The following is a 14,192-nucleotide window of genomic DNA, read 5'->3' as shown; positions in this document are numbered from 1 at the left end:
CAGATATTTTGGGCCAGGCTTGCCTTGGACTGAAATCTTCCTGATCTCTGACTCCCAAGTAGATGGGATTAGAGGTGTGAGCCACTGGCACCTTGTTTCATTTAAAAAATACTTTGACTATCTCTTACCTAAACGTTGGACTGGCACAAACTGATTCCATCCTGTTAAAGTAAAAACAAGGGGCTGGGGATATAGCCTAGTGGCAAGAGTGCCTGCCTTGGATACACGAGGCCCTAGGTTCGATTCCCCAGCACCACATATACAGAAAACGGCCAGAAGCGGCGCTGTGGCTCAAGTGGCAGAGTGCTAGCCTTGAGAGGGAAGAAGCCAGGGACAGTGCTCAGGCCCTGAGTCCAAGGCCCAGGACTGGCAAAAAAAAAAAAAAGTAAAAACAAAACCTCAAAGCCTCTCTTCTGCTGTCTACTCGTATCCAGGAAAATAAATTCCAAACTATTAGACACTTGAGATATCTGTACTAATCTTTTCCCATGTTGCTTGTCTAGTCCCCTCTCCTCCCTTTGTCCTCTCCCTAGGATACATTATGGACTTTCAGTTGCACATCCTGGTTCACAGGATTATGACTGGTTGCCATCTGTTAAACACCTTCATATTTCTATGGCACAGCTCATATGTCATGTTCTCTGTAATACCTTCTCTATCCTGCCTTCCAGGTAAAGTTAAGCCTTCACTACTCGTATTACTTTACTATTATTGAAATAAAATTTTAGTTGTGGAAAGTGGTTTTTTTTTTTCTTTCTCTTCCACTGCATTAGACTGAAAGGAAAAAATAAGTTACTCATTTGATTCACATCTGTTTAACACTGTACCTGACAAACAGGCAATAAGCACTGAATTGAATAAACCTGTTTCTGAGAGAAGGCAAAGATAGAAGGAAAAAGCTTGACGAATAATCTTCATCTGTAAAACATCATACTGACTCTTCTGTCAGTTATCATTAGAATTAAAAGAAGAGCATTTGGCATTGGATAATAGTGAAAATATACCCTTAAAGATGAAGTCTCTATGGTAATCCTCTCAGCTTTATATAAATCAGTGAAAATACTGTTTTGCAGAATTTGGAAGGAATCAGGAAGTAGTTATGCAAAACTCCAGTCAAGTACCTGAAAAAAGGAACAGAGATCAACATGAGACCCAAATTGGTGTAATTAACACATTAAGGTAAGAGCTAGGCACTGGTAGCTCAGAGCAGTAATCCTAGCTACTCAGGAGGCTGAGATCTAAGGATTAGTGTTTGAAGTGAGAATAGGCAGAAAAGTCCATAAGACTCTTACCTCCAATTAAGCACCAAAAAGCCAGAAATGGAGCTGTGGTTCAAGTGATAGAGCACTAGACTTGAGCACAAACATTCAGGGACAGCATCTAGGCCCTGAGTTCAAGTCCCAGGATTGGCACACAAAAACATATTAAGGTGAACTGTGAAATCTATTTAAAAATTTTTAATACTAACGAGCTAAAGACAATGTGAAGACTAAAAATGCTAATTCACTTAAAAGGATCTTTAGGGAAAGCTGATTATATAATAAAAGATCAGTGCTTTTGTATTACTCTAAAGAAACTATTTCCCTTCTTTTGTGAATAGTTTAATTGGAATACAGACTCACTCACTTATTTTTGTATTGTTATGTCTACTTTTGCCCTTTAATGGCAAAGTAGTGCAATTGAGACAGATACTATGTGTCCCATAAAATGTAAAACATTTACTATATGTCCTTTTAAAGAAAACAACTGGGATGTGATAGTAATCTGGTGGTGACATCTGTCAACCTAATGACTGCCAGGGTTTATTGGGATGATCTATCTAGGCAGGTGTCTCCTTCCTCCTAATTGTTCCATAGATGACTCTCCTAAATCTGCATGCTTTGTTGGATATAGCCTTCTCTGACAGAAAACCATCCTGGGTCAAGGGTAAACAAGTAGCTGTGCTCCCCTGATAGAATTTCCAAACCAGCTCTCAAGAAACAACTGGAAAGCTGCACTACAGGTAGCAGTTGGAAATCTAGGTGAAAACCAAGTCAGTCTTGGTTGTAAATTTCCTATTCTAGAATTTAGAACTTTTTTTTTTTGGCCAGTCCTGGGCCTTGGACTCAGGGCCCGAGCACCGTCCCTGGCTTCTTCCCACTCAAGGCTAGCACTCTGCCACTTGAGCCACAGCGCCCCTTCTGGCCGTTTTCTGTATATGTGGTGCTGGGGAATCGAACCTAGGGCCTCGTGTATCCGAGGCAGGCACTCTTGCCACTAGGCTATATCCCCAGCCCTAGAATTTAGAACTTTTGTTGCAAAGATTGTTCCTCTAAAGTTAAAAATATGAATGGTATAAAGATGTTATGGGGCCAAGCATAGTGATATACCCCAGTAATCTTAGCTATTTGAGAATGGGAGATAAAACGATTGTAGTTTGTGGTTAAGCTCAGGTAAAAAGTTCCTAAGACCTCCTATCTCATTCAATAAAAGCTGGGCATGGTGGTGCATGCGTATCATTCCAGCTATGTGAAAAGTATACATTTAGTCCAGGCTAGTCAGGTATAGATGTAAGACCCCATCCCAAACGTAACTAAAGGCTATGAGACTCAAATGGTACAATGCCTGCCTAGCAAGTGTTAGGCTATGACTTCACCCTCCAATATCAGGGGAAAAAAGATGTATGATAAGAAAAGTATGTCAAATAAAGGTAAGGGATATACACAGAAGATTTTAGAAGACTAAATTACTTTATGTTTATACTTTTAGTGTAAGTCTGCCTGATTATTCATCATTATATAGGAAAATCAGGAATGGATCTGTTCAGTTTATTGCTTACTGAATAGCCTGTTTGTCAGGTACTACACATTAAGCACAGATGAATCAAAATGAGTAAGATTTTTTATTCCCTTTGAGTCTAACACAGTGTAGGAGATAAACAGTTTCTACAAATAAAATTTAATTTTAATAGTAGTAGAGTACTAGAGAAAGGTTGAGTTCACCAAGTTCTAGGTCAGCCCTAAAATCCTATCTTAAAAAATCAAAAAGTAAAATAAAATAAAACGGAAAGAGGATGAAGGTGAAAGGGAGAGCAAAATAGAGAGAAAGAAAAAGACATGGATTAGAGAGAGAGGAAGACATGAATTAGAGAGAGAGTAGAAAGGGGATGACCTACTGTACCTCATTCTCTAATTGATATGAAGCCAATCTGTGTACCAAAGTTAAGGCCATCTCGGACATGGGAGAAAAACTTCTCAGGATTGCATGATGTACAAAGGCCAAGATCTTGACCCTTATCCTGAATGTTATGTGGAAGAATTCCTCCTCGTTCTAGAAGAATCCTTAGGATAAAGATTTTTCAAAGATACAAGAATTTAGTTATCAAACAGCCAAAGCATCAGGAAAAAACCTATGGACAACTACTAGTTAGTGTCAGAGTTTCAAAACAAAGAGCTACTTGGTAAAGTACAGTGTTAGTTTACACAACAGGAAGTAGTCAGGAAATAGTTGATTTATTTTCACCATTCAGCACCTAAGCTCAAATATGAACTACAATTTTCATACTTTCCAGTAGACCTGATATGGGCAAAGAAATTTATGATCAAAATGAAGTGCATATTCATAAAAAATTAAGTTATCAGAGTAGACGAGATGGACCTGGTTCATATATGCACTATGTTATTTAATCATCTAATCTTCCCATCTCCTTTTCTCCTATCTATTTCTTTCAAAGAAATCTTGTCTCTTCACAAACAGTTTGTGGTGTAATAAAAAAGATGAGATGCTGGGAATATGGCGTAGCAGTAGAGTGCTTGCCTTGCATGCATGAACCCTGGGTTCAATCCCTCAGCACCACATAAACTGAAAAAGGCAGAAGTGGTACGGTGGCTCAAGTCATAGAGTGCTAGCCTTGAGCAAAAAAGAAGCCAGGGACAGTGCTTAGGCCTAAGTCCAAGCCCCAGGACTGACCAAAAAAAGAAAAAAAAAAGTTGAATAAAAGTTAGTGATACTTATTCTACAGATCACATGTAAGAGTCAATTTTGATGCTTTATACTTATATATTAAATGATAAGGAATCTAGGCAAGGTTTTGCTGACTGAAATAAACATGATTTAAATGAGATCAATTTTCTTTGTACAAATGACCAATTTTCCATAGATAATAAAAACAAATTTCATAAATTCAAACTGTACAGTACCAAATAAAACTCGACAGTGGCTATATATTTATATTATCTAATATTTTTGCTAACATACTAGTTAGGGAATGAGAATATTTTCAAAATATCAGCTTCCATGAGGTAATGTATTTTGAAGAATTTACCAAAGGAAACTTGAAGTTTATGCTTGATATTCTGCATAAAATATATGTAGTTCTTTTTAAAGGCCAACTGTTTCTCTCTTCACTTTTAAATCAATAAGAGATACCTGACAAGAAACTATCTATTATTTGAACACAATGAGAATAGACTTCATAATCTACAATGAGTTTTATTTTGTATGTGTATTTCAGGTACTTATATTTGTTACTAATGGTTCTCTAAAGTAGTTTCTATTTCAGAAGCAAAAATGAACAAACTTACAGTTCCACAATGAAATCAAGCATACCTGGTGGCTTTACGAATGTCAATGTAGGGATTTGGTGAGTCCAATAGTTGTACACAAGCAGGATGAAGATTATGAAATGCATCTGCAGCTTTCCTGGGAAGAGTAAAACAGCAAGGTCCTACACAAGGTCCCAGTACAACGATAATGTCTTCCACCATAGAGCCATATTCTGCTCTCATGGCATTCACTGTAGCCATAGCAACACCTAACAAGGTACCTTTCCAACCTGGCAAATAGGAAGAAAAAGAGATATGAAAAATGAAAACATAACTTTCAACTGAATTTATGTCTGTGTTTAAAAGGAACAAATTCAATGCGGGCACTTTTCAAAGTCTAGAAATAATAAATGAATTACAACACTAATTATAGCGCAATACCAATACCAAATGTAGTAACTGAGATGCATTACACAATGTATCTGACATAGAATAAACATTTAATAGGTGCTCCTGTACATTTCCTTCTGAAAATATTCCATATGCTCTTTTTTCACAGGGCTTGTATCTTTTTAGTCTTCTTTTTCCCATGTAATTCCCATCTTTTTCATTTTCTTATTTCCCATACAATTAAAAAAAACACAAAATAAGTGCATAGTTTAGTATTAAACTTCATTGACATTGTTCTCCAACCAATTTTTAAAACCTTTTCATCTTGTAAATATGAAACTCTAGGCCCACTGAAGAAAAGTCCTTATTTCTCCCTTCCCCTTTTTTTTGCTTTAAAATTTTGATTACTCCAGATACCTCATATAGTAGATTCATATACTGTTTGTATTTTGTGAATGGCTTATTTAACATAATGTCCTCCAGATTCTTCTATGTTACAGAATGTGTCAATTTCCTGCCTTCCCCCTGCCACCCCCCCCCCCACCCCCGGGTTGTGGGGCTTGAACTCTGTGCCTGGTCACTGCCCCTGGGCTTTTCAGCTCAAAGCTACAGTGCTACTTCCAGTTTTCTGGTGGTTAATTGGAGATAAGACTCTCCCAGACTTTTCCTGTCCAGGCTGGCTTTGAACCACAGTGCTACTTCCAGTTTTCTGGTGGTTAATTGGAGATAAGAGTCTCCCAGACTTTTCCTGTCCAGGCTGGCTTTGAACCATGATCCTCAGATATCAGCCTCCTGAGTAGCTAGGATTACAGGCATGAGCCATTGGTAATTTCCTGTCTTTCTATACCAAATAATGTGCCACTGTACATATACTAATTCAGTTAGCTAATTCAGTTAGCTACCATTATACTTAGCTTTCAGTTCTTATTGTTAACAATGCTGCAACATATATATGTGTGTAAATATATCTCCCTGATCCCATTTTAAATTCTTTCAGATATATTTCCAGATTTAGAACTACTGGATTGTAATTCTCATATTCTTAATCCTTGTCATTTTTCAAATGCATACTCTAATGCATGTGAGATGTGATTGTGGTTTTGATTTGCATTTCCTTAATTGCGAACAATGCTGATTAACTTTCCATATGCTTGTTGGCCATTTGTATGTCACCCTTAGAAAAATGTCTATTCCCTTGTCCATTTTTTAATCTACTTGTTTTATTATAAGCTTGTAGGAATTTCTTATTCTAGATATTAACCCCTTATGGGATTTGCAAAAATTCTTTTTCATCCCATGAGCTGCCTTTTCCAGTCTACTGTATCCTTTGATTCACACAGCTTAAATTTTGATGAAATCCAAATTATCTACTTTTACATGTTTCTTGTGTCCAAATATCTTTTAAAACAAATACCCATTGTCTAGCCAACTGCTGGTGACTCATGCCTGTAATTCTAGTTACTAGGAAGCTGAGTTCTGGATGATTAAAATTTGAAGTCAGCCTAGGTAAAAGAGTCTTCAAAATAACCAGTTGGATTGGAGGCATAGCTCCAGTGGCAGAGTACTAGCTATGAGCAGGCAAACTAAGTAAGCTCCAGACCCATGAATTCAAGCCTCTTACTACACTCCCAATTACCTAACCCAAAGTTAAAGTTTTTTAATTTCATCTTTTACATTTAGATCTTCAACTTATTTTTACTTAAATTTTGAATATGATGTAAGGTAAAAAGGCCCAAGATCAATTTTCCCAGCACTATTTGTTGAAAAAATTATCCTTTCCCCTACTGAATAGTTTGGTACCCCTTACTGTGTGTGTGTGTGTGTGTGTGTGTGTGTGTGTGTGTGTGTGTGTGTGTATCAATCCTGGGGCTTGAACCTAGAACCTGGACACTATCCCAGAGCTTTTTTGCTTAAGGCTAGTACTGTACCACTTGAGCCACAGTTCTGCTTCTGGCTTTTTGCTGGTTAGCAGGAAATAAAAGTCTCATGGACTATTCTGCCTGGACTGACTTCAAGATCTCAGTCTCCTGAGTAGCTAGGATTATAGGCATGAGCCAACAGCATCTGGTGGTTTGGTACCTTTTTAAAAGCATTTGACCATACCTGAGGATTTAGGGGAAACAGGGTAGGGAGGGCTTTCTGTTCTTTTCCACTAGTTTAGATATGTGTCTTCATTACAGCATCCTATTGTTTTGGTTGCTATAGCTTCATAAGTTTTTAAATCAGAAAGTGTGAAACATCCAACTTTGTTCTTTTTCAAGACTGTTGTAACTATTCAGGGCTCCTTGAGATTACATCTATATTTTGGAATGGAGTTATTTCTGCAAAAATGTCTCTGGGGTCTCATAAAGATTACATTAAACCTGTGCATAATTTTAGGGCAATATTGACATTTTAACTTTCAAACTATGAACATAGTATTTCTCCTAATTTTTTTTTCAATTTCTTTCAGCAATGTTTTGTAATTTTTTGAAAACAACATTTCATCACTTTTTAACCTAAATTCATTTCAAATAACTAGTCCCTTCTCTGTCTCTCTTTATAACTCTTACACACACACACACACACACACACACACACACACACACACACACACACATACACCTACTTCTCTATTTCCAAGACTATCATCCCCTTGCTGGTTTTATCATTCTTCTCCTTCATTGCATCCCATGGAGTTCTAAGATAACCACACATGTCCACTTAATGCTAAGCACTTAAGTGAAGAGATTAATCTTTCCAGGGAAGAGATGATGGAAGCAATAAATTAGTTTTGCTTTATGGTGGCAACCCACTGTTTATGTGATTATGGGAAAATAAACCAAATGAAATATCAACTTTTTAAGCTGTGTCTATAACTGAATGGGACCTCAAGTAAAATTTGAAACATACATAGTAGAAAAGAATGTGAGAAAAACATATTGAGTTTTTAACATGATGATTTTGAAAGTTCAGGCAGTGATTTTCAGGGGAAAGCAACCAGACATAAGCATTTTGAACTAAGAAGATTCTATCCAGACTTTTCTACTTCTATCCAGACTTTTCTACATACACAATCACTTTTCTTTCTTGGAAATATTTAGTTATCTTCTGAGTTATAATCAATCCACTGTCTGTCTACCTAATTCTTTCCCTACAGCAATGCATATATTTATATACATATTTAGCTTAAAAGATTGTCAATACATTAGTCCCACAGAAGGATTTTATACTTGCTGATATCTGATTTTAATAAGGTATACATTGAATCTAATTGAGCTCTATTTCAAAATTGATTTATTCATGGGCTGGGAATATGGCCTAGTGGTAAAGTGCTCGTCTCGTATACATGAAGCCCTAGTTCAATTCCTCAGCACCACATATATAGAAAAAGCCAGAAGTGGCGCTGTGACTCAAGTGGTAGAGTGCTAGCCTTAAGCAAAAAGAAGCCAGGGACAGGGCTCAGGCCCTGAGTTCAAGCCCCAGGACTGGAAAAAAACAAAATAAAATTGATTTATTCATGACTTAAAAGTTAATATTTATAACTTTAGCTATTATCTTGGCTATCTTAGAACTATTTTTCAAAGCCTAAGAAGTAAAAATAGCATTTCCTTTATATATCCAGGAATATGAATTCAAGTTTTAAATTACTTTGGATAGTAAACCTGATTTATCATCCAATTCTAATATTTTAGCTAGGTCAAAATAAAAAGATACCACTTTCTGTTTTTATATATGGGCTAAAACAGGCTGAGCACTGAACACTGGTGGCTTAAGCCTGTAATTCTAGCTACTCAGGAGGCTGAGATCAGAGGATTGTGGCTCAAATCTAGTCTCACAGAGCTCAAGGTCCTGAGTTCAAACCCCATTACTGAAACAAAAAAAAAATTACAAGTAAAAGGAAATTCAAGAGATGATCTCTCATTGCACACAGAATCATAATCAGTAGATAATCTAAGTATGATTTTAATATACTTTCAGAAAACAACTTCAGTAACTTTAACCCAGTATGCCATCTAAAGATACTTTGCAATTACCCTTCAGTAAATAGAATTAAATACATTTAGATAAATATATTTTTTCAAACTTTTCTTTTTTTTTTACTTTTATTTTTATTTTTATTTTTTAAGTTTTTATTATAAAACTGATGTACATAGAGGTTACAGTTTCATACTCAAACTTTTCTTGCTTCTCTAAGCCCACAATGTTTATTTATTTGCTCTATCTGTGTGAACTCCTATGTCTAACATTCCTATTTCTTGGTGTCTGGGCCTCAAGGGCCCAGGACCGCATCCCAAGGAAATGTTTCAAAAAAGTATTAAGTATAAAATTGTTGTTTGATTATTACAATGTCTGAAGAGTGCTATTTACATTAAGAATTTGAAGGGCCAGCAGGGTGCTGGTGCTTCATACATCTCATCTTAGATACTTAGGAGGCTGAGAACAGGAGGATCATAGTTCAAGGTTATCCCATGAAGAAAAGTCCAGAAAACTCTATCTCAACGGAAAAATGTTGGGTATGGCTATACATGCCTGTCATCCTAGGTACAACAGGAAGTCCAAAATTGGTAGATCATGGTTCAGGTACAAGATCACTAGGAAATGAGACCCTACTTAGGAAATAACCAGTACAAAAAAGGGCTGGAATAGTGGCTCAGGAGCAGATGACCTGCCTGGCAAGTGTGTAGTCCTGAGTTCAAATCTCAGTGTTGCCTGCCAAAGTAGGAGAAGGGGGTTTCAAGGCCCAAATATCCTCAATCTGTATTGTATGATTATCATGCCCAAAATGTTAATAGTATCCTTACTTACAGCATTAAAACTTACATATTCCAAGTAACCTGATACTTCCTTAGATACCACCACCTTCAGGAATTCCACTATGATTGATATAATTTCACTTCAGATACATCTTCACTCTGCTCCTATCATGTGTATGTAGGCCCACCCCATCACAAAGTAATGTATCTACTTGTCATACCCACCAGAAAAAAATCAATTTTTCCTACACCAGAAAATTAGTAAAATTCTAAGTGATCAATTAAACAATACTTACCAGAATGAGCAACCCCACATGCTTTCTTCACAGGATCTGCAAAAACTATAGGTATGCAGTCCGCACCAAGAGCTGCTATTGTGATGCCTCTCTGATTTGTAGTTATTCCATCATAAGATGCAGGCTCTTTGTTTCCCATAACCCAGACTTCATTGGCATGATCAGTCTAATATCAACGTTGTGGGATAAAATGTTTTGAAAAATGAAATCTCTTATATTTAAGTTTTTTTGAAAGTACTCATTTCAGCCCCAAATATGCAACAGTATCAGGAATCATAGACCCTAATAAATATACCACTCCTATGATAATAAAGTGCCAAATGCAGTATCTTTACATATTTTTTTCAGAGGAAAAAATACTTTAAAATTCAATATATTCCATCATGAACACCTTTCACCAGAGATGGTGAATTTTTACTTGCTGCACTTTTCACAAAATATAAATTTTACTTTCTTAGGAAGAAATGTGCATTACCAAATTAATGATTGTGTTATTTTTCCCAGACTCAAATAAAATGAAAATTCTATAAAGAGAAAGACAATTTCCTCAATAACTAGCCTAGGTTTTCTCAGTGTTGAGGAACTGCCTTCCTTTACAACCATTCAGGGACTTTCTTTTTATATCAAAAAGGGCAGTGATACAACATTAGCCATATTTTTATAGTGCACATACATATATATTTAGACACACACAGGAAATTGCTCTTTAGGCAATGGTGTATAAATTGAAGAAAGACAATAATATTATCCTAAAATGTTAAGACGAAATACCAAATGCAAAAGTTAAATAGGTTAAAGTCAACAGTTACTAAAAGTCTCAAAAATATACTTTAAAACTTTCAAAGATGAAACAAAATTGTACCTTTATGTGGTAAAATTTCTCTGCATTAAATCCTGCAGCAGTTGCCAATCTACGTAGATTTTCTTGAACAACTATCTTGGGATCTCTCCGTTTGGAACTGCTGAAGAGATTGCATGAGCTAAGAGTTGGTATATAAGATATCCCACCTGTTCTTGTAGTAAATCCATGTATGAAAATATCTGTTGAAGACACATAGTAGAGATTAAACAGATGCTTTACAGAAAACTAGACAGCATTACAAAAGCCAGTCTGTCTATTAGACCTTACTCTGGTCACTTCAACATCTACTTATCTATCTGGCTTCTAATTTTCCAGCACTTTGTAACTCCATATGTCATTATATACCATTGATGGTTCTTTTTCCCTATCAGATTACTGCTCTTTAAAGGGTATCTCTTGATTATGTTTTCATTAGGTTCAAAGTACACAGCTCACAGTAAAAAACTTTTTTAACCCTAAGGCAGGCTGATGTATTTTAAATTTCACTCTTCTCTGAAAGTATCAATGACTTGAGGTTTCAGAATTTCTAAATAAAAGATATCTAGGGTCAGAAATAAATCTCCTTTTTAAGGAAGGTTGGGGAATTTGAATATTCATAGAACAAATTTGTTAATTTAGGGTCTCTCTGAAGAGGTCATCAAATTCACATATTCACACTGATCCACAAGACACTAGTGAGCAATAAGCACACAATCAACTAAAGAAAAAAAGAGTAGAAAGCAAGTGAGTAGCCTCTGAAGAAAGGCTGAATTTTCATGTATACAATAGAAGTAAAATACAGTGTTGCACATACCTGGAATCAAAGGAGTTGTGATAATAGTTATTTCTCCCTTCAGAGCAGGCAGGCTCCTCAAATATGTCTCTATTTCATTCTGTATTTCTTCAAATTCATAATCTTTGTTTCTTTCAGTGGAATGCTTCAAAAGGCCATCATCCCTCAAAGGTACCTGCAAATCTTCAAACTCAAAACTGTATACCTCAGTGAAGAGGCAATCAATGAAAGCCTTCATTAATGTTTTCCTGTGCACTGGTACAATCACCTTAATGCTGCTCAGATTCTTTTCATCAATTTTTTGTTTAATGGTATACAATGAGGCAGCTATGCTGGGATTGCTAACAGTCTCAAATTCTCTCAAGAGAACTGATAATCCGTTGCTTGTTTCCCATTCACAAGTATCATGTTCACCATCCCTTTTACAGCTGATGTCACTGCAGCACTTTACACATAGGAACCTGGCTTTGGCAGCCTGGGGGTATTGGACAGCATTTAATGTCTTCAGTAATGTCTGGTGGCAGTTTTTCTGAACATTCAGTCTCAAACAGGAGAGATCAATCAAAACTGCTTCTGTCATCCTTCAGTATTGTGCTCTTATCAAGAAGACTTTTGGGTCAAACGAATCACCTGCAAAGAAAAAATAGTGTAAGGACACGAAGTTCTATCAGTTTTCTTACAACAGAAATTTATAGCTGATCAAAGTAAATGCATTTTTTACAAGTAGGCAAAACAAATCTAGACTTCCTAGAAAAACCAGTTCAGTATTTTTCATTAGAGAAATACAATTACACCAAAGCCATTTTTTTTATTTTGTGTAAGTGTAGGTACATCTTTCCAGCAAACTAAGAGCTTATGTTTTCTTTATAACAAACTTTAAGTAGGAAAGGAATTTTTGACTTGGTTAGACCACATCCTGTGGACACCCTCAATCTCTACCCATCAACCCTCATCCCACCTTTAGCAGGCATTGAATTCAAAGTTTGGCTCTATTGCTCATTTCTCATTCTTTTCCACCAGTCTTCACTAGAAATTGAACTCTGGCCCTCTTTCACCCTATGATCAATTACTTGAGCCACTTCTCCAGCCCTTCTTTTGCTTTCATCATTTTCTCCTGCTTTTGCCTGGCTGGCCTGAACCAAGATCATCATATATCTCCAGTGACTGGGATTACAGATGAACCACCACCACACCCAGCCTCCTCATACTGTATTAATTACAGTATGTCAATCTATGTGATATGTCATTAATCCCGACACAACTGCCATGTTAAGTCACAGCTTCTCAAATAAAATACTGAGGCCTAGCATAGAGGGATTTTTTTTTTTTTTTTTTTTTTTTTGGCCAGTCCTGGGCCTTGGACTCAGGGCCTGAACACTGTCCCTGGCTTCTTCCCGCTCAAGGCTAGCACTCTGCCACTTGAGCCACAGCGCTGCTTCTGGCCGTTTTTCTGTATGTATGGTGCTGGGGAATCGAACCTAGGGCCTCGTGTATCCGAGGCAGGCACTCTTGCCACTAGGCTATATCCCCAGCCCCATTAAAAAAATATTTTTAAACTTAAAAAAATATTTTTAAGTAGTTGTACGAGGTTGCAATTCAACACGCCAATTTGGAAGTACTTCTTTTATTATTCTGTCTTAACCCTACCTATCCCCCGGTTCAACTTTCACATATATATATATATATATATATATACACACACACACACACACATATAGTCACACTATACGGCGGTACATCAACAATTATTCCTCTGCCCCACCACTTTTTGCTTCCCCCCAAAACACACGTTCCAGTTTCCAAGGACTCATTTTGTTAAACTGTAAGTTATTGTTGAAAGAACTTACAGTATTCGAATCCTCTCTTGCATATACCATACCTAAGTAAATGTCTATGTAAATATGCATATGTATATATGCATATGGACCTATATGTGTGTATACATATAGTCACAGATAACATCCACATGTGAGAGAAAACGTGTCCTCTGTCTCTCTGAATCTGACTTCACTTCACATCCTGTTCCCCCCCAAAAGTCCATCCATCTTTCCCTGCAAATGACTTACTATTGTTCTTCCTGAAGAAGGAAGAAACGTTGTTGTTTGGTTGGTTTTTTTTTCAAGCAGCTAAAAGCTGAGGTGGCAGCGATCCGCAGTAGCCGCAGCAGTTGGGATCAGGTCCTGGGGGGGGCGCAGCAGATTGGTCTTTGGCGTCCCCCTTTGTCCCGGGCCCATCTCCTCCCAGAGTTGTTTCCTTCCTCTCCTCCAAGTCTGACCACCCCACTTTCCTGAGGCTGAACTTCCACACTGAGCCTGTGTCACGAGGGGATCCAGCCCGTGGGCGACACTCCGCCCACCACTCGGGGACTCAGTGGTCGGCCGTCCACACTCACCGCCCCGTGTGGGCTGCAGAGCATGTTCGATCCTGGAAACCAGGAAGCCAGGAGAACAGTCCCTGACGCCCGTCGCCCCACCCACCTCACCGCGGGCCGCTCAAGTCCCTCACCCGCCCGCGTCAATTCGCACAGGTTCCAGGGAAACCCCGAGCGCGGACGGGAGGGCGGGGCTGCGGGGCGCGCGCCGCGAGGACGCCCTGGCGCCGTGCACGCGCAGG

General features: G+C 37.6%; 1 protein-coding gene across 4 annotated transcripts in view; it reads right to left on the bottom strand.

Annotated features, from left to right (window-relative positions):
* Positions 1–387: 387 nt before the first annotated feature.
* The window catches only part of Lacc1 (laccase domain containing 1), an 83,025-nt gene continuing 69,220 nt past the window's right edge, over positions 388–14,192 (bottom strand). The window contains exons 1-7 of one of the 4 annotated variants that reach the window (XM_048341317.1): positions 13,972–14,132; positions 11,601–12,209; positions 10,808–10,986; positions 9,946–10,111; positions 4,588–4,813; positions 3,160–3,320; positions 388–1,121 (exon numbers count right to left, since the gene is read on the bottom strand). In XM_048341317.1, the coding sequence (XP_048197274.1) occupies positions 3,161–3,320; positions 4,588–4,813; positions 9,946–10,111; positions 10,808–10,986; positions 11,601–12,159 (1,290 nt within the window). In that variant the 5' untranslated portion in view covers positions 12,160–12,209; positions 13,972–14,132 and the 3' untranslated portion in view covers positions 388–1,121; position 3,160. Of the gene's footprint in view, positions 1,122–3,159; positions 3,321–4,587; positions 4,814–9,945; positions 10,112–10,807; positions 10,987–11,600; positions 12,210–13,645; positions 13,823–13,971; positions 14,133–14,192 lie in introns of those variants that run through there. The other 3 variants (XM_048341319.1, XM_048341318.1, XM_048341320.1) reach the window with 3 other exon arrangements.

This window comes from Perognathus longimembris, chromosome 3, assembly GCF_023159225.1.
Source record: "Perognathus longimembris pacificus isolate PPM17 chromosome 3, ASM2315922v1, whole genome shotgun sequence".
Classification (NCBI taxonomy): Eukaryota; Metazoa; Chordata; class Mammalia; order Rodentia; family Heteromyidae; genus Perognathus; species Perognathus longimembris.
Note: the sequence above shows the minus strand (reverse complement) of the source record. Positions and strands in the feature narration are given on the sequence as shown.